This window comes from Ipomoea nil, unplaced genomic scaffold (assembly GCF_001879475.1).
Source record: "Ipomoea nil cultivar Tokyo-kokei standard unplaced genomic scaffold, Asagao_1.1 scaffold2054, whole genome shotgun sequence".
Lineage (NCBI taxonomy): Eukaryota > Viridiplantae > Streptophyta > Magnoliopsida > Solanales > Convolvulaceae > Ipomoea > Ipomoea nil.
Genome location: NW_017618482.1, coordinates 136901 through 161609, shown reverse-complemented (window position 1 = coordinate 161609; position 24709 = coordinate 136901). Strand labels below are relative to the sequence as shown.

Sequence of the window (24709 nt, the reverse complement as noted above, 5' to 3'; positions counted from 1 at the left end):
ATATATTTCATCTCTTCAATTATCCACCATGTACGATTTCCTTCACTTTATAGTATACAAGTGTTTGGCCTCATTTTACCTACCATGTGGGGTCCTCCTATTTCTTATCGGATTGCTCTACAAGTACGCATCTTTCATATAAATTCAAGGGGAAATGGTATATTTGGTCCCTGAGTTTTACCCATATTAACGACTCAGTCCCTCAATTATGATCGTATCTATTTTTTTTACCTCTCGATTATGAGTGAAGTGGCGCATTTGGTCCATGACATTAGGTTTTCGTCTCAACTTGAGGAAAAATTCAAAACCCTATATTATTGGAGGGGTAAAGTACGAAATCCACATCTTATTCTCCTTCTTATATTGAAACCATTTTTGCAACATTATTTTCTACTTCCCAATTTACTATTTCAGGGTTCTTCAACTCCATAAACATTTCAATAACCCTCGTTTGACTTGTTAAGAACTCGGGTAACATATAAAGAACCTGAGACTCAGTACAAACATGAAACACTTTATCATTGTCTTCAAGCGCGTTAAACACATTATCCAAAAGTTTCTGATTTCACTTACTAAGTAACAAGGGTAATCAAACCAGAACTTTTGACATACAAGAAAATGTTAATTTTCTCAAGTTACTTTTATGATAAATTCACCAACGGAGTAATTTGAGAGTTTTTAGTAGGTAAAAAAAATCTCTTGTAAACTCTATAATAGCTTAGCTTAGTCAATAATTGTATATCCTAGTAACATATGAAAATTATATTATATATATCCATCATCAGGCATCCCCTCATCTGTCATCTTAAAAACCAAAGTAATGAAGGAAGAACCTAAGACTCATAATAATGCTGCAAACGTGGTTTCAATATAAGAAGGACAATAAGATGTGAATTTCTTACTTTACACATCCAATAATATAAGATTTTTGGATTTTCCAATTGAGATGGAAACTTAACGTCGGTGACCAAACTTACCACTTCGCTTATAACTGAAGGGTAAAAATGGATACTGTCATAACTCATAATTGATAGATTGAGTCAAAACTTAGGCATATCCGACCAAGTGTGATGTGGAAGCAATATCAAGCTTTGCCCAAGAACTCAGGAAGTGCAAAGCGTGATATTGTTTCCACAACTGCACACTCGGTCAGATGCCCACTCTGCAAAATGACGCCTCCTTGTCGTTGAAATTGAGCCAGACGAAGCCTCACATAAACACTCCATTTTTGCGTTGAACTTTTAACTTTTGAACTTGTCTAAGGAAGTAGATCTTAGCTTCAATTTTGTTTTAAAAATTTTTATCTAACTGCCTCACTTGAGGAAAAGGCAAGTATTGTATCACCTCGACAAAAATCTTAGGTTAATTACCTCGCTTGAATGAATAGACTAGCATTGTATCACCTCAACAAAAATTTTAAATAACTACCTCCTTAAATCAATAGACTACCTATGGGATTGTGTTATTAGAGCCTGGAGGCTCGTTTGTGGCAACAAAGAATGGAAAATCACCCTCTTGTTTTTAACCACTCATGGCGGAGGTTATGGCTTTTAAAGAGGCACTGTCCTGATTAGTTGAAAGAAGTATCAATTCGGCCAGTCTGCTCACGGACTGTATGGTATTACGTACCACCATTCACCACCAGACTACACCCATCCACTCATATGCAGGTTTAATAATTGACCAGTGCAGAACAATGATGTCTTTATTTAATTTTGTTTCGTTAAGCTATGTGCCTAGACAGATTAATTTACATGATCATACTTTAGCTTCGTTAGCTTTTACTCAGGAACATTCTATGTATTGGGATTCTATCCCGCCTGATGCTATTATGGCGTTCTTTAATTAATACAATCGACAGATTGACTTTTCAAAAAAAAATCAATAGACTAATAATCTTGTATCATCTCAATGAAAATTTTAAATACCTCCCTTCAATAATTTTTTTTAGTATTATAAACTCTGTTACAATGTAGTATTTGCTCATAATTACTTTTTCAACCTACTGAATCACAAAGAATCAATATTAATTCTATTGAGGCTCAAACTCACAACCTCTTTAATTTCAATAGTTATTGTGATATCAACATCAATCTTCATATAATGACCTTCTTTTCCCATCATCATAATATAATGGGTTAAGTATGAGGACACCCAATGAACTTAATGTCTCACTCAATACGTCTAGCCAGCATTTAAATTCCATCCAAAATAGATGTCGCTTTAAAATATAATTGAAAAATGAACATACTTAATGTTTAGAGCACCCCAACTAATATAATTGGTTAAAATTTTCACAATTTGTTATTTAAAAAAATTAGAATATTTTAAATTTAGAGTAGAAAAGATCATTAAATAAAAGAGTGTCTAGAACATTTAAAAGTTAAGGCAAATAATTTATTGACATAGTACATATCTTTAATAATTAACTGCAGATTTTCTTGATCACCAAAAAAAGAAGGAATAAGGGTCGAATAGGCCATTCAACTACACACCAAAATGCAATTAGGCCACTGAACTCAAAAAACCTACAATTAGGTCCCTGAACTACACAAATTCATTCAATTTAACCTAAAATGACTTGTTTACTTGTTAATGTGATGACGTGTCGGTTTTTTTTTATATTTAAAATTAATTTTTAAAATTTTATTTTAATAATTATAAATAAAATAATTATTTTAAATTAAAAAAAAAAAAAAAAAAAAAAAAAAAAAGAGAAACAGTCCGCCGAGACGAAGGGAACCCTTCGTCTCCGGGCAGCCAGCCAGGGAGACGAAGGGTCCCCGGCCGCCAAGGAGACGAAGGGTCCCCTTTTAAAAAAAAAAAAAAAAAGAATAAGGTTCAAATTGACCATTGAACGTAACCGAAAAGTGCAATTAGGCCACTGAACGAAAAAAATGTACAATTAGACCACTGAACATTATAAAATCATGCAATTTGTTCCAAATGACCTGAAGTGGTAGGTTACCAACAGGTAATTATCTAAAATTTTAAAAATAAATAAAAATTATTTAAAAAAAAAAAAAATCGGACACAGATCCATGAAGGGATGAAGGCAGACTGCCTTCTCCCTTCAAAGCTTTAGTTCTTTTTTTTTTTTTTTTTTAATGAAGGGATGAAGGCAGCGGCCATGGCTGCCTTCATCCCTTCAAAGCTTTTGTTTTGTTTTTTTTTTTTTTTTAATGAAGGAATGAAGGCAGCAGCCATGGTTGCCTTCATCCCTTCAAGCTTTAAAAAAAATAAATATGAAGGGATGAAGACCAGAGGAATAGAGGAGAGAAACTGTCGCCCAGACCTTCGTCGGAGTTACTATCACCGCCGGAGCTGCCTACTGCCGGAAAGTTTCACCCAAAATGCTCGCCGGAAATAGGGGGAGAAGACTTCGCCCAATTGTTGCCCAGTTTCTCCTCCGCCATCGCCGCTCCGAAATCCGCCGCCATATATAGCTCCCAAACACCGTCTCCGCACAAGAGGAGAGGAGAGATCGCCGTTCATTCGCAACTCACTGCCGGGAGAGGGGAGCCACGCCGTCACCGAGCTGAGGTTGCCGGAGGAAGACGATGTTTCTTTCTTCTTTTTTTTTTGTTTTTTTTTTTTTGTTTTTTTTTTTTTTTTTGTTTTTTTTTAATAAATTTTAGCTAATTACCTGTTGGTAACCTGCCACTACAGGTCACTTGGGGACAAATTACATGATTTTACAGTGTTCAATGGTCTAATTGAACTTTTTTTTTCGTTCAGTGGCCTAATTGCACTTTCAGGTTACGTTCAGTGGCCAATTTGAACCTTATTCCAAAAAAAAAAAAAAATTAAAATAATGATTTTATTTATAATTATTAAAATAAAATTTTAAAAATTAATTTTAAATAAAAAACCGACACGTCATCACATTAACAAGTAAACAAGTCATTTTAGGGTCCGTTTGGAAAGCAGGAAAATGACTTCTGGAAAATGTTTTCTGGAAAATGAGTCACTTTCCGGAAAACATTTTCCTTTCCAGTGTTTGGTTGCATTCTGGAAAACTGTTTTTGTGTGTTTGGTTCATTTTCTGGAAAATGAGTAGAATTATATAATTAAACATTTTAATTATTTTATTTAGAATATTACAACATGTATAATAATATATAATAATATAATAATAATAATTTTAAATATAATAAAAATAACTAATAATATATCAAAAATATTATGGTGGTGGGGGTGGTGTAGTGGTAGTGGTGTTATTTGTTATATAATAATAATAATAATAATAATAATAATAATAATAATAATAATAATAATAATAATAATAATAATAATAATATAATTGGTGGTGGTGTGGTGGCGGTGGTTGCGGTGGTATGGTGGTGGTGGTGGTGGCGGTGGCGGCGACGGTGGTTGCGATGGTATGGTGGTGGCGGCGGTGGTATGGTCGTGGTGGTGGCGGCGACGGTGGTGTGGTGGTGGTGGCGGTGGTTGCGGTGGTATGGTGGTGGTGGCGGCGGCGGCGGTGGTGGCGGCGGCGACGGTGGTTGCGGTGGTGGTGGTGGCGGCGGTGGTAGTGGTGGTGGTGTGATGGTGGTGGTGCTGGTGCTGGTGGCGGCGACGGTGGTTGCGGTGGTGGCGGTAGTGGCGGCGACGGTGGTTGCGGTGGTGGTGGCGGCGGCGCGATGGTGGTGTGATGGTGTGGTGGCGGTGGTATCGTGGTGGTGGTGGCGGCGACGATGGTTGCGGTGGTATGGTGGTGGTGGTGGTGGTGGTGGCAGCGGTGGTGGTGGTAGTGGTTGCGGTGGTATGGTGTTGGTGGTGGTAGTGGTGGTGGTGGTGTGGTGGCGGTGGTTGCGGTGGTATAGTGGTGGTGGCGGCGGCAGTAGTGGTGGTGATGGTGGTAGTGAGGTGGTGGTGGTATGGTGTTGATGATGTTGGTGGTGGTGTGATGTTGGTGTAAAAGTTGGAAAATGACTTCCCCCAAAAAAAAAGGGAAGTCATTTTCCTCCAAAACAAGCCTATTTTCCAAAGTCAACGGAAAATGATTTCCGTTGACTTGATTTTCCAGGCACATCCAAACAACGGAAACTTGGAAAATGATTTCCAGAACTCATTTTCCAGGTTTTCAAACACACCCTTAGGTTAAATTGAATGAATTTGTGTAGTTTAGGGACCTAATTGTAGGTTTTTTGAGTTCAGTGGCCTAATTGCATTTTGGTGTGTAGTTGGATGGCCTATTTGACCCTTATTCCAAAAAAAAAAAAAAAAAAAAAATTAAGACCAATAATTTCTTGGCATAGCTACTGTCCTAAATTTTTAATCTTATCTTAAATAATTTTTAAATATGAAATAATTCAATCCCTTTATTAAACGTTTTAGTCTATCTAATTAAGGATACTATCGCTAGCTATTATTTGTAAATTTAAATGATGTGATTTGATTTTTTTTTGAAGGAATGTGATTTGATAATTATATAGATTTGATATTATGATAAATATTTACCAAATTATATAAAAAGCTATATTGTTAGGATTTTATTAAAAATAAAAAAATATTGATGTAATAGGTTGAACTAATAGCTTAGACTTTTTCTCTACCAAAAAAAAAAAAAAAAAAATAGCTTAGACTTTTTCTCTTAAAAAAATAGCTTAGACTTTTTACTTTCTTTCTTCAATCCTTACAAGTTACTTATTTTCTTTTTATATTTTGTGTCTTCTCATTTTCACATCAATTAACTATCGGTGTACAAGTCCTATTTTATTAAATATAATTCATCTCTCGTATTATCCTTCATGTGTTATCCTTCATGTACGATTTTCTTCACTTTATACAAGTGTTTGGTCTCATTTTACCTGTCATATGGGGTTCTCCTATTTTTTATCGAATTGCCCTACAAGTATGCACCTTTCATATAAATTCAATTCATTAAAAAAAAACAATAATTATATGGATTTGGTATTATGATAAATATTTACCAAATCATATAAAAAGCTACTCCGTATATTGTTAGGATTTTATTAAAAATAAAAAAGTTTATTGGTGTAATAGGTTGGACTAGTTTATACTTTTTACTTTCTTTCTTCCATCTTTAGAAGTACATTTCAATGTTACCTATCTTCTTTTTATATTTGTCTCTTCTAATTTTCACATCAATTAACTACCGGTGTACAAGTCCTATATTATTAAATATATTTCAAGTCTTGAGTTATCCTTCATGTACAATTTTCTTCACTCTATATAAGTGTTTGGTCTCATTTTACTTGTCATGTGGGAATCTCCTATTTCTTATTTGATTGCCCTACAAGTACGCACCTTTCTTATCTATTCATATCTAACTCATAACTTCCTATTTGGGAGAGTAATTTCATGGCACTAAACTACAAAGTCATTGACAATAATATATTTTATATAGTTCTACATATATGTTGATTATCTGTCTTATATATTATAATTTCCTCTTTAAATTCATGCAATAATATAACTTTTTTTTTTTTTTTTCTTTCTGAAAGACGATAATATAACATTATTCATTTGTAGCCACATGATTTTACTCTTCTTTTTGTATTAAAACATTTACTTAATTTTGTAATATGTGCAATATAACTAATAATATATATGAACAAAAATTGAAGAGTTTTGTTTATTATTGCAATTTGCAAACAAACACCAATTGTGTTATAAGCTATGTAAACTAGGGATGTTATTTCAGTGTCGATACTAGGGATATAAACAAGTTAAGTTGAATTCGAGTTCGAATTGACTCAAATTTAAACTCAATAAAAAATAAATAGGCTCAAGTTTGAAAATTGAAACTTGAGCTCGACTCAATTATAAAACGAATCGACTCGACTTTGACTCAAGTTTAAAATTAACTGAGTTCAAGTCAAATTTTGATTGAGCCGCTCACAAGCTGCCCTACCACTAGTGGAAAGTCAAACAATCGTTATATCCTACACCACGGCGCACATAGCACTGTGCGCCGCGCGCCTCCCAAAACGACGTCGTTTTGAGAGGCGCGGTAGGAAGTTGCTGGGATTATGTGTATTTGTTCACACAGTTATGTGTATTTGTTCATACAGTTATGTGTATTGGTTCATACAGTTATGTACATTTTTTATACAATTATGTACATTCTTTTTATACAATTATGTACATCCGAATCATAAAATTGTGTGTATTATGTTAATAGTTGATGTGTATTATGTTAAAAGTTTATGTTTATTATGTATTATGTTAGATTATGTGTATTATCTTTTAAAAAGAGTATGTATATTTTGTTATATAATTATGTACATTCATGTATACAATTATGTGTATTCTAGTATAACATTATGTACATTCTTGAACAACGAGTTTTTTTTAAAAGAAAAAACTACTGCCATTCAAAAAAAAAATAAATTAAAACGACGTCGTTTTGCATCTGGGCGCATAGTGCAACGCGCGCCGTGGTGTAGGATATAAATTGCCAAATCAATCGGGTTGGCGGCCCGATTGAAACCCAAGCTGACCCGAAACAACTTCGGTTCGGGTTATGGCTCGCCGAATCTTCTTCAAAATTCGATTCCTTTTCACTTCGGCAGGCAACAGAACAATGTAGTCGACAAGAGCTTCATCTTTCTATGGTTCTTTAAGATTCAAAGCTGACCGGATTCAGTTTTAGTTCATTTTTCTCTAGATTGGCCTCTCTCATTCATATGAACCCGCCAATACAACTGCCCCATTATCGTATAGCTGTTAAATTCTATGTCTTTGTACATACTTGTGTACTTTTTCATTTTCAAGTTTTAGGGTTTTATTAATATTTTTTTATGTATATTTGGTGTATCAGTAGTTGTTACTTGTTAGTTTAGTTAGGTTTGAAGATACGAATAGGGACATATGAATACATCATTATTTATTATAGTTGGCTATGTGTTTTGCTTGTGCTGTTGTGGGTTTCGGAATTTTAGTGTGAACAGGGTCTTATTGCTTGAAATTGTGAGTTGTGTTGATATTTGCTGAAATTGGAGTCTGGGTAGTTTGGAATTATGCCATTTTTGGTGATTTCGGGTAGGATTGTTTTTGGGTAGTGCAGAACTTCTTAAAGTTTTTGGTTGTTTTCTGTGGGATCACTATCTGGCCGTGTCTCCATGTGCTTGATAGAAGGGGCAGTTGTATTGACAGACTCACTTGAATGAGAGAGATAGAAAGGCCTGTGATAGTCAGATCATGAGCTCACATTCTATCCTTTTCTCCTCCAGGAGTTGAGGAACCTCCTTATGCTCCTGGACCTCTTTTTGTTGATCTGTCCAACAACTTAACATCGATATCTTATTGTACCAAATTTCCTTCTGGGATGGATTCAAACGAATACACCACACTTCCTGATTCCAGCCACGTGATACATGGATCCCATGGGGTTGGCTCAGAGGGGTTTGGCGTGTCCCAAATAGCAATTAGTGATGAAGATGCTAGATTGATATATATAAATAATCCTGCAAAGACTAATGAAAGGTTTGAATTTGCTGGAAATTCAGTAAGGACAGGAAAATACTCCATTCTTACCTTCCTGCCTCGGAACCTGTTTGAACAGTTCCATAGAGTTGCATATGTATACTTTCTTGTCATGGCTATCCTTAATCAGCTTCCCCAGTTGGCTGTTTTTGGTCGGGGTGCTTCAATTCTTCCATTAGCTTTTGTACTATTTGTTTCTGCAGTCAAGGATGCCTATGAAGACTATAGGCGGCACAGGTCTGACACGATTGAGAACAATCGGCTGGCAGTAGTTTTGTCAAATGGTCATTTCCAACAGAAGAAATGGAAGGATATAAGGGTAGGTGAAATCATCAAAATCTCTTCAAGTGAAACTATTCCTTGTGATATGGTGCTGCTCTCAACAAGTGACACTACTGGAGTTGCATATGTCCAGACAATGAATTTGGATGGGGAATCAAATTTAAAATCACGATATGCAAAACAGGAAACACAAATAAAATTTTCAAGGATGGAGAACATTGGTGGGCTGATTGAATGTGAGAAGCCCAATAGAAACATTTATGGCTTTCAGGCCAACATGGAAATAGATGGAAAGCGTGCTTCGCTTGGACCTTCCAATATTATTCTCCGTGGTTGTGAGCTCAAGAATACTGATTGGGCAATTGGGGTTGCTGTATATACCGGCAGAGAAACAAAGGCCATGCTCAACAGCTATGGAGCTCCATCAAAGAGGAGCCGTATTGAGACTCGTATGAATCGGGAAATCATATTCCTCTCTTTTTTCCTTGTTGCTTTATGTACTGTTGTTTCTATTTGTGCTGGTGTATGGCTGAGGCATCACAAGGACGATTTAGATATTATCCCCTTCTACCACAGAAAAGACTACTCAGAATCCAAAGTTGAGAACAATAATTATTATGGTTGGGGGTTGGAGGTATTTTTTACATTTCTTATGTCAGTTATTGTCTACCAAATCATGATCCCTATATCACTATACATAGCTATGGAACTAGTTCGTCTTGGTCAGGCGTACTTTATGATTCAAGATTTCATGATGTTTGATGAGTCCTCAAACTCAAGGTTTCAATGTAGGACGCTTAATATAAATGAAGATCTGGGACAAGTTAAATATATTTTCTCTGATAAAACTGGTACATTAACTGAGAATAAAATGGAATTCCAATGTGCTAGCATTTGGGGAGTGGATTATGGATGTGGAAAGTCCAGTCTTGAAGAGGATCAAGTGGGATACAGCGTTGAAGGTGCTACAGCTTTCCTTATTCTTTTCCTCTCTCCCTTCAGAGCTTTCCTTATTCTTTTCCTCTTTCTCCCCTCTTTCTGAAGTTTCACTTTGCAAGAAAGTCTGCTCTATTGTGAAACATATTGTTTAGTTGGCATCTTTAACCCTATATTATTTTTTTCACCTTATTTCAAATCAGTGGATGGACATGTATTAACACCCAAGATGAAGGTAAAGGTTGATGCAAAGCTTTTAAAAATATCAAAAAGTGGAAAGTGTATAGCTGAAAGAAACCGAGTTAACGATTTCTTTATTGCATTGGCTGCTTGCAACACTATTGTTCCTATCATTGTGGATACATCTGATCCTTCAGTTAAGTTGGTAGACTATCAAGGAGAGTCTCCAGATGAGCAAGCACTAGTATATGCTGCAGCATCATATGGTTTCATGCTTATAGAAAGAACCTCTGGCCATATAGTAATTGATGTTCATGGAGAAAGACAAAGGCAAGTTGAGGCTGCTATTTATTTATTTATTTCCTTTTCACCTTCTTGAACTTTTTTCTTTATACATGTGCATGTTTGCTAGTTCACATGCTATTTTATAGTGAGAAGTAGGTTAAAGGTCTAAGTTTCTATAAATCTCAGTATCTCAATGCTTGATTTGGATAAAACTATAAAACCACTGGCTGACATGGCAACAGACTAAGAAAAATGCAGATTTTGGGATTTTTAAGTCAACTTTCAATTTGTAAGAACTTGGTCCTTGGACTATAACATTTGACCAATCCTAGTCCGTTCATTAACTATCCCAACCGTTAAACATGGATGGAAAAAGTTATGTGTGTTGCACATGCGTTATGTTTGAGGGTATTATTGACATTTTTGTCAAGGCAGCCATGGATGATCAAGGGGTGCTCCATTAGGGATGTCAATTCTAATTTGACATGCTGGTCTTCACTCAATTTGACCCAAGGTCGGGTATTTTTGGGTGATAGTGGGTTATGGGTTAGGGGTGGGTTTTAAAAACTAAACCCGTAGCGGGTTTGGATCAGGCAAGTTTTATATGCAAAACATCATAGAACCTAATCGACCAGGTTATTTTATGTTAAACAATGAACTCAACTTGTATATTTCTATATGTTCTGTGTAGATGTACAAGGAAATATAGAGCTATTTATACAAGACAAGAGCTAATCCTAGCCATAGATTTCAAACACCTAAACCTAAGGCTAAGAGATCCTCTCAACTAACACCCTATTTCTCTAACACTCCCCCTTAAGTTGGAACATCCAACTTGTTACATATGTATCACATGAACCATAGGACTCCACACCTAGACTCATAACTCATAACTTCCGAGGCTAACGCCCAAGAACCACGCAACAACCTTCGAATCACGTTGTGCCAAACCAGTCCACAACGCACCTTGTCGCACCAACAACGCTTCTACGGAGCCAACAAAAGCTAGGCCAATCACCACAGCGCCGCACTTGCCTCTCACACCCCACACCCTTATCACCGCTGCCTAACACCACAGCGTACTTGCCTCTCACTCCACAAACCATTAGCGTTGCTAGACCACAGTGCACCTGTCCCTCTCACCATGCACCCTTATAAATCCTGTCTAACACCACTGCGTTTCCCTGGTGCACGCACGTAAACTGATACACTCTGAATCATTCTTCAGCCGTCGGCCTCCCCCGCGGCATATGCCAGGTCCGCCCCACTCCTGGCACCTGTGCTGCCCACACCTATAGCACCCATGTTTACGCACACTGAACAGGCTGCACTTGACTCAACTCAGACCCTAGAATTGCTCCCATACCAAATTAACTTAAAGCGACAAACTATGATAAACAAAACACAAAGCTCAAGACTTATTAATGCGATAAACAAAAGAACCTACTGCATAATTATTCCTCTTCAGCAGGACCCAGCTTCGTGGACCTCCCCTACCATCTCTCTCGTTGGTTTCTCTTTCTCGGCTGACTGGTGAACAAACAAATCCTCGCTGCCGTCGTCTGGGGTTATGAACCCAAACCCCTTTTGGTCACTGAACCACTTGACGCAGCCCTTCATCCTCTGTTCACTCTCCTTAGCCATTTTTTCACAAACCCTACCTCTCTCTCTCTCTCTAGCAGGAGATGAAGACATCGCAACCACCAAAAATCTCCTCAACACCGGTTCACACTACCACTGCAAATGTGTCGGGAGTACAGAGACGAGCCCAACAGTGTAAGCCGCGACCGGAGAAGACGCTGGACCAGTGCGCACGCGGCGGCGCGTGGCGTCAGAATCCTAGGACTGCGCCGCCGCGTGGCGGCGTGTGGGGATTCCGGTGGCTGCTCCGCCTCTCCCGACAGCGTCGCCTCCCCTTTCCGACCAACGCCCACTACCCAGTCACCTCAATCTCGCTCTGATACCGTGTTAAACAATGAACTCAACTTGTATATTTCTATATGTTCTGTGTAGAGGTACAAGGAAGTGTAGAGCTATTTATACAAGACAAGAAATAATCCTAGCCATAGATTTCAAACACCTAAACCCAAGGCTAAGAGAGGTCCTCTCAACTAACACCCTATTTCTCTAACATTTTATATATAGAGCATTTAGTACTTAATAGTTAGTAGTAAAATAAGTGCTATGCAGCATATCCTGCCCCCAAGCTGGAGGACGATCGTTGCATATCTGGAGGCACATGTGCCAAGACGAGTAATTAGGGCGGTCAGGTGGACCCCGCCTACGGCAGGTGATATGAACCTAGTCCAAGGTTCAAATAAGATGGAATACTGTCCCAAGAATGCTCTCGAAAGTAAAGATAGAGATGGATCAAAATACCTTAAACCTCACGAGAAACCCTTTGTCTCGAATCCTCAAAGACAGAAGAATCCCATTGTAGCTTCAAGTACCTTGATGATGCAATCTTCAATTAACTTGAGTCGGATCTAGTTTCCTTCGATTCAAGAACGAGTCCACGAACCTAAATCTAATGTTTAAGAAAGGAAGATTGATTCGAGTCCACAAATCAATTTGCTAGTCGAGTCCACGACTAGCCACTAATTGAGTCCACAATTAGCCATAAGGTTTCTTACACAAGTGTAAAGAAAAACTTAAGAATTTTATTGAATTAAAGCCTGTCTAAAACTAATATGGATGTGCCCTATTTATAGGTATAGGGCAGCATTGTAATCCTAAATACAATGGGAAAAAGAGTCCTAAACCTAATCTAGAAAGCAAATAAATATAGTCCTATTTAGAAAGGGTTTAAGGAATCCTTTTCTAAATACAAAAAGAGTCCTAAACCTAATCTAGAAAGCAAGTAAATATAGTCCTATTTAGAAAGGGACTTAAGGAATCCTTTCTAAATACAAGCTAGTGTTTTGTCTTTAATTCTAAACAATTTGAAATAATGATGACCACAAATAATAAAGCTGATTTGGGCCTTGGATCTTGTGATTGGCCCAATTTGTACTCTTAATGGATCTTCATTATGTTGGGCCGCATCATCTTCCCCTTCTTGAAAAAAATGATTCGACCTCGAATCTTCTAAACATTGTCGTTGATCTGTGACATCACTTGAAACGGGCCACTTATAATACTTTCCTCTATCGAATGGAATTTTTATTGGGCTTTCTTTTTTCTTCCACCATTGATGCTTTAAGGATGTAGTTATGGCCTTGTGATGAGCCCACTATTTACCCTTACTGGATTCCATGTGTATTGGTTCCTATTAATTTTGGTAGTCCATGGACCACATTGTCCAAATTGAAAATCCTATGAGCAATATGGAAGTGCCACTATTCTTGTGGGATCAAAAGTGGTTTTTATCTCTTATTATTGATAACTAGGAAGATGAATAATGCCTGTGGACGTGCTCACAACACAGACCCGAAGCCCTGGCTAGTTTACTCATGAAGGAAGAAAGGGAATCGAGCAATAAAGGAAATTAATCAAATCATTCAAATGGTAGAATTCAAGGAGCAGAATGAAGCATATAATCAAAGATTGATTGATTATGCAACCAGTAATTGATGCTCCTTGCTAATTTTACATATTGTAGCAGATTATAACTAGGGACCATCTCTTAGAAGAGAGGGCATCCAATACCTTAGGGAAATAATTGGCTTTATGTAGTAGGCAAAAATTCATTCTTGCTGGGGGGAACTTTACGGTATCCCTTGTTTTTTCTTTACATTTTAATTTTACAATTCCCTGTTAATTTGGTTCAAACCCAATCCTGTCTCTTTACTCCATCCAAGGGGAAGCTTTATTTTCCTATGTTTGTAAGCACGTTGGGAAAGGAAAACGTGGACGGGTCGTGGATCCCCTTTAAAAAAAAAAAAAATTTCCTTTCCTCTTTTATTCTCAACCCAAAAAGGGGAAATTCCCCCTTCCCCTCCTCATGCCTCATAAAGTTTCACCCTAACCAATCACTTCTTTAGAAGGTGTTGATAGATCAATTTGGCCTTTTCTGTGTCAAGTGATGCCTGCTCATATTTACTGCATTTTGATTTACTTTCTAAAATTAAGACTGTCTATACTTTTGCTGAAACAGAAAAATCTAGTTTCCCTATTCAATGTGAGCACATTGCAAATTTTTCTCCCTTCGGATATCTGATCTTCCTTCTTGTGATTGCAGGTTCAATGTTTTTGGTATGCATGAGTTTGATGGTGAACGGAAGAAGATGTCAGTAATATTAGGTTGCCCAGATAACTCAGTTAAGGCCTTTGTAAAAGGTGCTGATACAACCATGTTTAAAGCAATTGATAAATCATTTAACTTGGAGGTAGTTCATGCAACTCAAATGCATCTAGATTCTTATTCCAGAATGGGCTTGAGAACTATTGTGGTGGGCATGCGAGAACTGAGTGCCTCTGAATTTGAATTGTGGCAGTCCTCTTATGAGTCAGCAAGCACTGCTATGACTGAAAGGGCAGCTTTACTTCAAAAACTTGCTAACAGTATTGAAAGCAAACTTACAGTTTTAGGTGCCTCTGGGGTTGAAGATAAATTGCAACAAGGTGTGCCAGAAGCAATTGAGTCTCTAAGAACAGCAGGCATTAAAGTGTGGGTTTTGACTGGAGACAAACAAGAAACTGCAATTTCTATTGGCTACTCTTCTAAGCTTTTGACAATTGCAATGAAGCAGATTATCATTAATAAGAACTCCAAGGATTCATGTAGGAGGAGTTTGGAAGATGCTTTGTCCGAATTAAACTCTGTATCTGGTGTAAGTTCAGTTGCCTTGATCATTGATGGAACAAGCCTTGTTTATATCCTTGACAGTGAGCTGGAAGAACAAGTAAATCCGTGTGCTTATCCAATCTCTCTCTCTCAATCACATACACATGTTTAATATGTATATTTGCATTTCTTGTTCATCTGCAGCTGTTCCAGTTAGCCAGTAATTGCACTGTGGTACTGTGCTGTCGAGTTGCTCCATTGCAAAAAGCTGGAATTGTTGCCCTAATAAAGAAGCGAACAGATGGAATAACTCTTGCAATTGGGGATGGTATTGCTCTCTGAAGTTATCATTATTGCTTCTATTCCCTTTCCACCATTTTCTTAAAGGGAATGATAGAGAGGAGCAAACTAAGTGAAAGAACAGAAAATGTTATTCTGCATTTCTTTGTTCATTTTGATATGCTGATAGGAGGTTTTACTCTGTGATTTTTAGGTGCTAATGATGTTTCAATGATCCAAAAGGCTGATGTGGGGATTGGCATAATTGGCCAAGAGGGTCGACAAGCTGTTATGGCGTCAGATTTTGCGATGGGCCAGTTCAGATTCTTGGTCCCACTTTTATTAGTTCATGGGCATTGGAATTATCAGAGAATGGGCAACATGATATTATATAACTTTTACAAGAATGCAGTGTTTGTTCTTGTCTTATTCTGGTAAGTGCACCCTGTGTTCTTTAGAAAGAAAATGAAAGAGAAACAAGTACCACTTAATAATTGGACAAACTTCAGCCCCTTAGTGAATGTATACCAGATGAATGAAAATATGAAATAGTTTACAATTAAAGAAGTTAGGTGACAAAAGCACTATTAAAGAAAGAAGCTTTTCAGCTTTTGTTATGAAATAGTTTACAATTAAAGAAGTTAGGTGACAAAAGCACTATTAAAGAAAGAAGCTTTTCAGCTTTTGTATTGTCTATTTCACATACAAACCTAAGGAACTACTTCCATTCATCTGAATGGAGGTTGTTAGCTCTAACAGACTCCTAAGACTTTCAATTATTCGAGTCCTTGGCTTCTGTGGAATGTGAAATTGTTTTGACATACTAGATAATTTTGATGTGGTGAAATGACCCAAAAAAAAAGGGAGACTTTGCAAATAATTTGAGTTTTTTTAGTCACAGCCAAGTTCCAAGTTGTTAATGTGTGCACAAGTGCAGGAATGTTAGCAAATAAAGGAACATGCTAAGAAGACTTGGTGTTCACTAGAAAAAGAAAATACATTGATGAGTTAATACCATCTAGAGTCCTCCGAGTATAGTGGTTTTGCCACGTTTAGTCATAAACTTTCAAATTGACCACTTATGGTCCTTCAACTTTCAAATTTTAACCATCCGTGGTCCAAGTTAACCAACCATGGTCCTTCAACTATCAAATTTTAACCACCCATAGTCCTTTAAGGAGGACCGCGACTGGTTAAATTTCGAAAGTTGAAGAACCATTGGTGGTTAATTTGGACCACGGATAGTAACAATTTGAAAGTCGAAGGACCATGGGTGGTCAATTTGAAACTTTAGGACTAAACGTGGCAAAACCATTATACTCGGAGGACCCCATATGGCATTAGCTCATACAGTGATCAACATGGAAATTCCACAGAAAATATTCTATTGTAAGGACAAAGGTTAAGTGGGTAGCTATGCGTACTGTATAGCTTGAATCTCCCTAGGACTTGCCATGTGGGGGTTTATCTAGGGTAAGAGTCCTTTTCCTTGTTGGACAAGTCTTACATGCTTAGTATCCTTCAAAGAAAAAAATAGTTGTCTAAAGCTAGAAATTCCGGCGGGAAGGCCCTCTACTTGACATGCCAAGAAAGGACTTCATTTAGGACATCCCCTTCAACCTAATGACCTTGTTAGACATTATATGGTAGAAGAATATTTGATATGATCTCAGTATAATATCTTAGGATAGTGTGTATATAATATCTTAGGGATATTATTGATCCTTACCATAGTTAGTGTGCATAGCCTAGTATAAATATGTGTATCCTCTTGACTCAATTGTATGGAATACAGAGATTAGAACATGGTATCAAGAGCCACATAAAGAAAAAAAACACAGAATTTTTTTTTTTCCTCTTTCTGCTTCTGCACACGGTGGAGGTTTGGGTCGGAATTGTCGCTGGCCGTTTGTCGTCACCACCATCAGGAGCAGAGTCGCCGGTCGCCGATAGGCCGGACTGCTGAATTCGACGCGATTTCGCCCGGCGAGTGGCCCTCACGCGCCACCTTCGTCCCTCGCCGGCTGTCCACGCGCCGGCGCGTGTGCGTCACTCCGGCGCCGGAATCCACTTCGGTCTACTTTCCCGAGGTCCCCCGGTCTTCTACGTCTCTACTCTAGGCTCGGTTTTGGCATTGGAGGTCCCGGTAATATCCCTCTTATTTTTTGCTTTGCAAGACAGTGAAGTTGTGTGGCTGTTTGTGTGTTTGTTGTGGCTTAGAGGTCTGATTCTGGAAGTTTGGTTGTCTGATTTGAGATATCTTCTTGTTGGATAGCCTAATGTCTGAGCCTAAGTCTATAGTTGTGTCCGATATTCTTCCAGTTAATGCAAGAATCACAGAACACAAATTAAATGGCTCAAATCATTTGGATTGGAAACGAATCATTAAAATATATCTGCGTAGTATTGACAAAGATGCCCATATGACTGCCACCCCACCCGAGGATGACAAAGCTAAGCAAACTTGGTTGCGTGATGATGCTAAATTATTTCTTCAAATACGGAACTCAATTGAATCTGAGATATTTGGTTTTGTTAGTCATTGTGAAACTGTCAAAGAGCTCTTAGACTATCTTAATTTTTTGTATTCGGGTAAGGGCGACATTATTCGAATCTATGATGTTTGTAAGGCTTTTTATAGGGCCGACATGCTTGACAAACCTCTGCAGACTTATTTTATGGAGTTCAAGAAAACATATGAGGCTCTTAATGAATTAATGTCGTTCACAACGGATATAAAGGTGCAGCAGCAACAGCGAGAACAAATGGCCATCATGAGTTTTTTGGCTGGTCTTCATCCTCGACTAGAACCGGCCAAGTCCCAGATATTGTCCAGTGAGGAGCTCAAATCCCTATTTGATGTATTCTCTAGAGTATTACGCACAGAGACCTATCAACCCCCTCAGTCGAGTAGTGTTCTTGTCAGTCAAAAGTCAAAGGGGGAGCCTGTGAAGTCGTCATATCACAATAGGGATCCTCATGGCCAGCAGTATAATCCAATCATTTGCCATTACTGTCAGAAACCGGGGCACATGAAGAAGGATTGCCGAAAGCTTCAGAATAGAAATCAGGGCAATCGGTCTGCCAATATGGTGTCTTCTGATACTCATGGTGAGAAAACGGTTGTATTTTCTGCAGATGAGTATGCTAAGTTCCTGAAGTACCAAGAATCCTCATCATCTCCCTCAACTGTAGCGGCTGCCACCTCAGGTAATCCCAACACTTGCCTCGTCTCTTCAGCTTCCAAATGGGTTATTGATTCGGGAGCCACGGATCATATGACAGGTAACTCTAGCCTGCTATCTACCTTTCAATCTTCTCCTTCAACTTCCCATGTCACTCTAGCTGATGGATCCACCTCTAGGGTGCTTGGGATTGGCACTGCTAATCCGACTCCTGATCTCCCGTTATCCTCGGTCTTGAGCCTTCCCAACTTGTCTTTTAATTTGATCTCTGTTAGTCAAATCACTAATGCTCTAAATTGTTCCATAACCTTTTTTCCCACTCACTGCATGTTCCAGGATCTTACGACGAAGCAGATTATTGGTAAAGGGCATGAGTCTGGTGGCCTCTATATTCTTGATTCCAGTATACCGAGAACTGTTGCCTGCTTTGGGATGGGTACTCCGTTGGAAGTCCATTGTCGTTTAGGGCACCCATCCTTACCATTGTTGAAAAAGATGTGTCCGCAATTTAGTAAGATGTCCTCTTTAAATTGTGAGTCTTGTCAATTTGCTAAACATCATCGAGTTAGTTTAAGTCCTAGAGTTAATAAACGAGCACGTGCTCCTTTTGAGTTAGTTCATTCTGATGTTTGGGGTCCATGTCGTGTTATGTCCAAAACCGGGTTTCGGTACTTTGTTACTTTCGTTGATGAGTTCTCTCGCATGACTTGGTTATATTTTATGAGAAGTCGTTCTGAATTATTTTCCCATTTTCGTGCTTTTTGTGCTGAGATACAAACACAATTTAATATACCTGTTCGTGCATTGAGAAGTGACAATGCTAAAGAGTATTTTTCTGAACCCTTTTCCTCTTATATGCTTGAACATGGAATTTTACATCAATCTTCCTGTGTTGACACCCCATCTCAAAATGGGGTTGCTGAACGCAAAAACAGGCACTTACTAGAAACTGCTCGGGCTCTCCTGTTCCAAATGTGGGTTCCAAAACATTTTTGGGCTGATGCAGTCTCTACTGCTTGTTTTTTGATCAACCGTATGCCGTCTTCGGTCTTACATGGTACAACACCCTATCAGTGTCTTTTCCCTCACAAATCTGTATTTCCTATTCCACCAAAAACATTTGGATGTACTTGTTGTGAGAGATGTAAGGCCCCATATCACGAAATTAGATCCTAAATCTTTAAAGTGCATCTTTTTGGGATATTCTCGTGTTCAAAAGGGGTATAGGTGTTATTGTCCGTCAACGGGAAGATATCTCGTGTCTATTGATGTAACCTTCCATGAAGATGTTTCCTTCTCACCTTCTTCAAATTCAGAAAGCCATGGCGACAGTGATGATGATATTCTCATCTATACGGTTACCACCGCTTCCGCTTCTATTCCACCTTCCCGACCACCAATCACTCAGGTATATTCTCGTAAACACCAGTCTGTTCCAAAAGAGGTTAACCCGAATCCCGACACTACTTTGGTTCCTGACAATACGCCAGATTCATGTCCTGAGCCGGATTCTTCGTCGTCTGATCCAGCTACCTTGCCAATAGCCCTACGCAAAGGTAAAAGAACTTGTACTTATCCTGTCTCATCGTTTGTTTCTTACAACCACTTACCCCATATCTCCTGCTCTTTTATTGCTTCTCTTGACTCTATACAACTTTCTAAAACTGTCAAACAAGCACTGTCCCATTATGGTTGGCGTAACGCTATGATTGAGGAGATGAATGCCTTGGATTTCAATGGTACGTGGAACTTGGTAGATTTACCTGTAGGGAAGAAGGCCATTGGGTGCAAATGGGTGTTCGTGGTGAAGGTTAACCCTGATGGATCTGTAGCTCGGTTGAAGGCTCGTCTAGTTGCTAAGGGGTATGCACAAACTTATGGTATTGATTACTCTGACACATTTTCTCATGTTGCAAAATTGACCTCTGTCAGATTGCTTATTTCTATGGCTGCTACATTTAATTGGCCATTACATCAACTGGACATTAAAAATGCTTTTCTACATGGTGAGCTTCAAGAAGAAGTCTACATGGAGCAACCACCTGGGTTTGTTGCTCAGGGGGAGTATGGTAAGGTTTGTCGACTTCTCAAATCTTTGTATGGCCTTAAGCAAAGCCATCGTGCATGGTTTGGGAAATTCAGTCAAGCGGTTGAGAGGTTTGGCATGATAAAAGGAAAGTCTGATCATTCTGTCTTCTATAAACGCTCTGAGAAAGGCATTATTTTATTAGTTGTCTATGTGGATGACATTGTCATCACTGGAAGTGACACCGCTGGTATTGTATCTCTTAAGACCTTTCTTCATAGTCAATTTCAGACTAAAGATCTTGGTACATTAAAATATTTTCTAGGTGTTGAGGTAATACGGAGTAAGAAAGGTATACTTCTCTCCCAGAGAAAATATATACTTGATCTATTGACAGAAACAGGGAAACTAGGAGCTAAGCCGTGCAATACTCCAATGATCCCTAATTCACAGTTGACATCAGAGGGGGAGCTATTTGATGATCCAGAAAGATTTAGAAGATTGGTTGGTAAGCTAAATTATCTGACTGTAACTCGTCCTGATATTGCTTACTCAGTAAGTATTGTAAGTCAATTTATGGCATCTCCAACTATTGATCATTGGAAAGCTGTTGAACAAATCCTGAACTACTTGAAAGGTGCTCCAGGACGTGGAATTGTATATCAAAACCATGGACATATGAACATTGAGTGCTTTGCAGATGCAGACTATGCAGGGTCTAAGGAGAATCGGAGGTCTACAACCGGATTTTGTGTCTTCTTTGGTGGAAACTTGATCTCGTGGAAGAGCAAGAAGCAAAATGTTGTCTCACGATCGAGTGCAGAGTCAGAGTATAGAGCAATGGCACAGGCAACCTGTGAAATCTTGTGGATATATCACATTCTCGATGAAATAGGGCTCAAGGCCTCTATTCCTGCAAAGCTATGGTGTGACAATCAAGCGGCTCTCCATATTGCAGCCAATCCTGTTTTCCATGAACGAACCAAGCACATTGAAGTTGATTGTCATTTCATTCGTGAAAAGATACAACGAGGCTTAATTTCTACTGGATTTGTGAAGACAGGAGAACAGCTAGGAGATCTTTTTACAAAAGCTATGAATGGGCCTCGAATAGATTACTTATGTAACAAGTTGGGCATTATCAATATCTATGCTTCAACTTGAGGGGGAGTGTTAGACATTATATGGTAGAAATATTTGATATGATCTCAGTATAATATCTTAGGATAGTGTGTATAATATCTTAGGGATATTATTGATCCTTACCATAGTTAGTGTGCATAGCCTAGTATAAATATGTGTATCCTCTTGACTCAATTGTATGGAATACAGAGATTAGAACAGACCTCATTAGGTGTTTCGCAGCAACTGTTGTGTTGGGAATAGGAAACGTCAAATCTCCACATCTTTAGGCTTCCTTGTTTCTTTGCCACTGCACTACTCCTAGTTAAGGTAGGATTAAGGTGTTTCTTATGCTACATCCTTGCTTGCCCCATTGTTACTCGTTGAAGTTGGATTGAACCCAATCTATTCATGTTGGGAAAGGGGTAGGAAATGTGATTGAACTTTAGCTGTTTTTTTTATATCTGTGGGTAATGTCTCTATAATTTGGGATCCTTTTATAACCATATTTTTTGTTTAAAAATATTTGTTAATAGGATTAAGTTATTGTTTGTTTCTTAATTAAAATAAATAAATCATTTTTGTTTTAATTTGCATTCTTGAGAGCTAATGTAAGTTATGCTTTGGTGCTAAAAATGTTCCATTTTATGTTCAAAGCCAAATATTTCTTACATAAAATCATTGCCTCTTTTGAAGTTGGAAATGCTAAGAAAGGATTAATTAACGAAATGACTTCTCTATTATTCACTCAGATATAATTTAATTTTTCTGCCCAGGTATGCACTTTTTACGGCTTTTACTTTAACTACTGCCATCACTGACTGGAGTAGCATGTTGTACTCTTTAATCTACTCTTCACTTCCTACAGTAGCTGTTGGAATTCTTGATAAGGATCTGAATAGAATGACGCTTCTGAAGTATCCTCAACTTTACGGGGTTGGACAAAGAGAAGAAAGCTACAATGCGAAATTATTTTGGGTGACAATAATGGACACATTATGGGAAAGTGTAGTTGTCTTCTTTCTGCCTCTCCTAGCTTATTGGGGAAGTGATATTGACGGTTCAAGCATCGGAGATCTTTGGACACTTGCAGCTGTTATTTTGGTTAACATACGTTTAGCGATCGATGTGATTCAATGGAATTGGATTGTCCATGCTACCATTTGGGGATCTATTGTCGCAACTGTTATTTGTCTAATTGTCATTGATGCTTTGCCGTTTCTTCCTGGTTACTGGTAAGATCACTTCTCTCAGTTAAATTCCATAAGCACAATGCATGTTCATATCATAGATTCAAATTCCTTGAACTAACTACTCTTGTGCCAGAATATTACTTTTTATATAACATTATTATTATGGCGTAAAAAACAGTCAAACATCTGCACTCAGTTGCACTTTTAGCCTAAACTTTCAATTTTTGCAACTTATAAGTTATAATATTTTTTGTTGCAACTATCTGCCTTCATAATAATATTATTTTTCTACCAGTGTATTTCTAAAGTTCTCCCTTATAAAACCCCAAAAGATGTTCTTGATACTTTAGATGATTAACATGATTGAGATAACGTCCAAGATGTTATTTTTTGATAGAAAATCTATAGATGAGAAACTTATTACTTATGATGGTAGCCATGAGCACTTGAGTTAGGATTAGGTTTGCCGATGGTGATATGTTGAGTTGGAGGTAGATTATTGAAATGATTGTTTGGGGCAAAAATTGATTTTTAAAAGTATAATAAAGTATTCTAGGAAGCCAGATTGGGTCAAGTATGATCAAATTTGGGAATTACCAAAAATTGCAAGAAAAAAAAAAAAAAAAAGACGTCTTTGGCTAAAATTGCAACTGGTAGGAAAGGTTTGTTTTTTTCCCGTTCTTAAGCCAATTATTAATCTACACTTGCATCGTTCATGTCTTAGAGTCTGCAGAGTACTTGGTGGCAATTCCATAATCCATTTCTGTTGAATTATAGGTTATCAGATGGAAATGTATTTCTTGAATTCAATGTAAAAGATCATTTCTTTCGAGATTCGTAGTGTGCCTAATCGTCCAGACTATGGCCCTGTTTAGTAACATAGTTAGCTTATCAGCCAATTTTGGCTTATTTGACCACTGTTAGCTATTTGACTTGGTTAAACAACCAATACGAGTGTTTGATGCTAAAATTTAAAAAGCTGCTCAAAGCAGCTCTTTTGATAAGCTTTTTTAGAATGTCATTTTGCATGTAATCAGCTATCAGCTAACAGCTAATTTACCAAATATTTTTCTACCATCAGCTAATGCTATTAACTTGTCAAATCCACAAACCCAATCAGCTAAAACTATTTACCAAATACCTATATGAATTTGCAGGGCCATTTTTCATGCTGCAGGAGAGAGCGCATTCTGGTTGTGCCTGCTCGGTGTTGTTGTAACTGCTCTCGTTCCTCGGTTCATAGGTAAAGTTCTCGTGCAGCATATCTTCCCATCCGACATCCAGATTGCAAGGGAAGAGGAGAAATTCAGACACGCAAGGCAGCATCAAAATGCAGAGATAGAACTGAGCCCAAGTTGTTATCCTCCATGATGATCAACTGTTCACATTAGGTACTCACCAAATTTTGTTGGTATTTTTAGGATTTGTTTGCTTGCTATCTCAGGATTCAAAATTTTCTTCTATATTTAGGTCACCATTCTTTGCAATCATGTGTTCTAACCATTACAATAATGTTGTAAATCAGTGATGCCCACAACAAATTATTTGTTTATATGTACAAATAATGGAAAGACCAAAGATGAGGTCTCAATCCAATTTCCCCTTGATAAAGTATGCTTTGTTTGATGTAGGTTTTTTTTTTTTTTTTTTTTTTTTTAATGTTCTTTTTATTTTCCGTACTCCTTCGACCTTGTAGTTGCATTAGCCATTTGCTTACTAATTACTTTAAGTTGTTGGGTTTAAGGTCATTGACGTATATAGGTATTATATATCAACGGTGCATTAAATATTTTCTCGAAGATTAATGACACTATTTGAACATCAATTACTAATGAAAACAATATGAAGGGAAATTTTAGTTTTGGTTTTTTAAGTGTGGACAAATAGTTAATTTAGTCTTCAATTATACAGGTAACCAGAGTGGGTCTATAACTTGTAAATTATTGAATACTAAGAATAATGTTTAAAAAAAAATAATATAAAAAAGTTAGGATTTTGAGTATTTTATTGTCATGGTTAACATTTTTATTGGGGAAAA

At 37.7% G+C, this 24709-nt stretch overlaps 2 protein-coding genes across 3 annotated transcripts in view; one reads left to right on the top strand and one right to left on the bottom strand.

Annotated features, from left to right (window-relative positions):
* Positions 1-298: 298 nt before the first annotated feature.
* The window catches only part of LOC109148381 (probable inactive leucine-rich repeat receptor-like protein kinase At3g03770), a 29263-nt gene continuing 4852 nt past the window's right edge, over positions 299-24709 (bottom strand). Inside the window, exons 8-9 of one of the 2 annotated variants that reach the window (XM_019296194.1) lie at positions 11802-11811; positions 299-309 (exon numbers count right to left, since the gene is read on the bottom strand). The gene's annotated coding sequence lies outside the window, so the exon portion shown is untranslated. The remainder of the gene's footprint in view (positions 310-11801; positions 11812-24709) is intronic. The other variant, XM_019296193.1, reaches the window with a different exon arrangement.
* Positions 7505-24263, top strand: LOC109148380 (phospholipid-transporting ATPase 1). The gene is made up of 7 exons (XM_019296191.1): positions 7505-9701; positions 9879-10185; positions 14321-14984; positions 15071-15194; positions 15360-15579; positions 22255-22713; positions 23829-24263. The coding sequence occupies exons 1-7, from the start codon at positions 8300-8302 to the stop codon at positions 24040-24042; spliced, it is 3390 nt and encodes a 1129-aa protein (XP_019151736.1). The 5' UTR covers positions 7505-8299; the 3' UTR covers positions 24043-24263.

What these genes read in the sequence shown, in the direction of transcription:
- LOC109148380 (XM_019296191.1), top strand. Translation starts at nt 8,300, where the DNA reads ATGGATTCAAACGAATACACCACACTTCCTGATTCCAGCCACGTGATA. An exon ending in AGTGGGATACAGCGTTGAAG is followed by an intron (nt 9,702 to 9,878) that starts GTGCTACAGCTT and finishes ATTTCAAATCAG; the next exon opens with TGGATGGACATGTATTAACA. An exon ending in AACTCTTGCAATTGGGGATG is followed by an intron (nt 15,195 to 15,359) that starts GTATTGCTCTCT and finishes TGTGATTTTTAG; the next exon opens with GTGCTAATGATGTTTCAATG.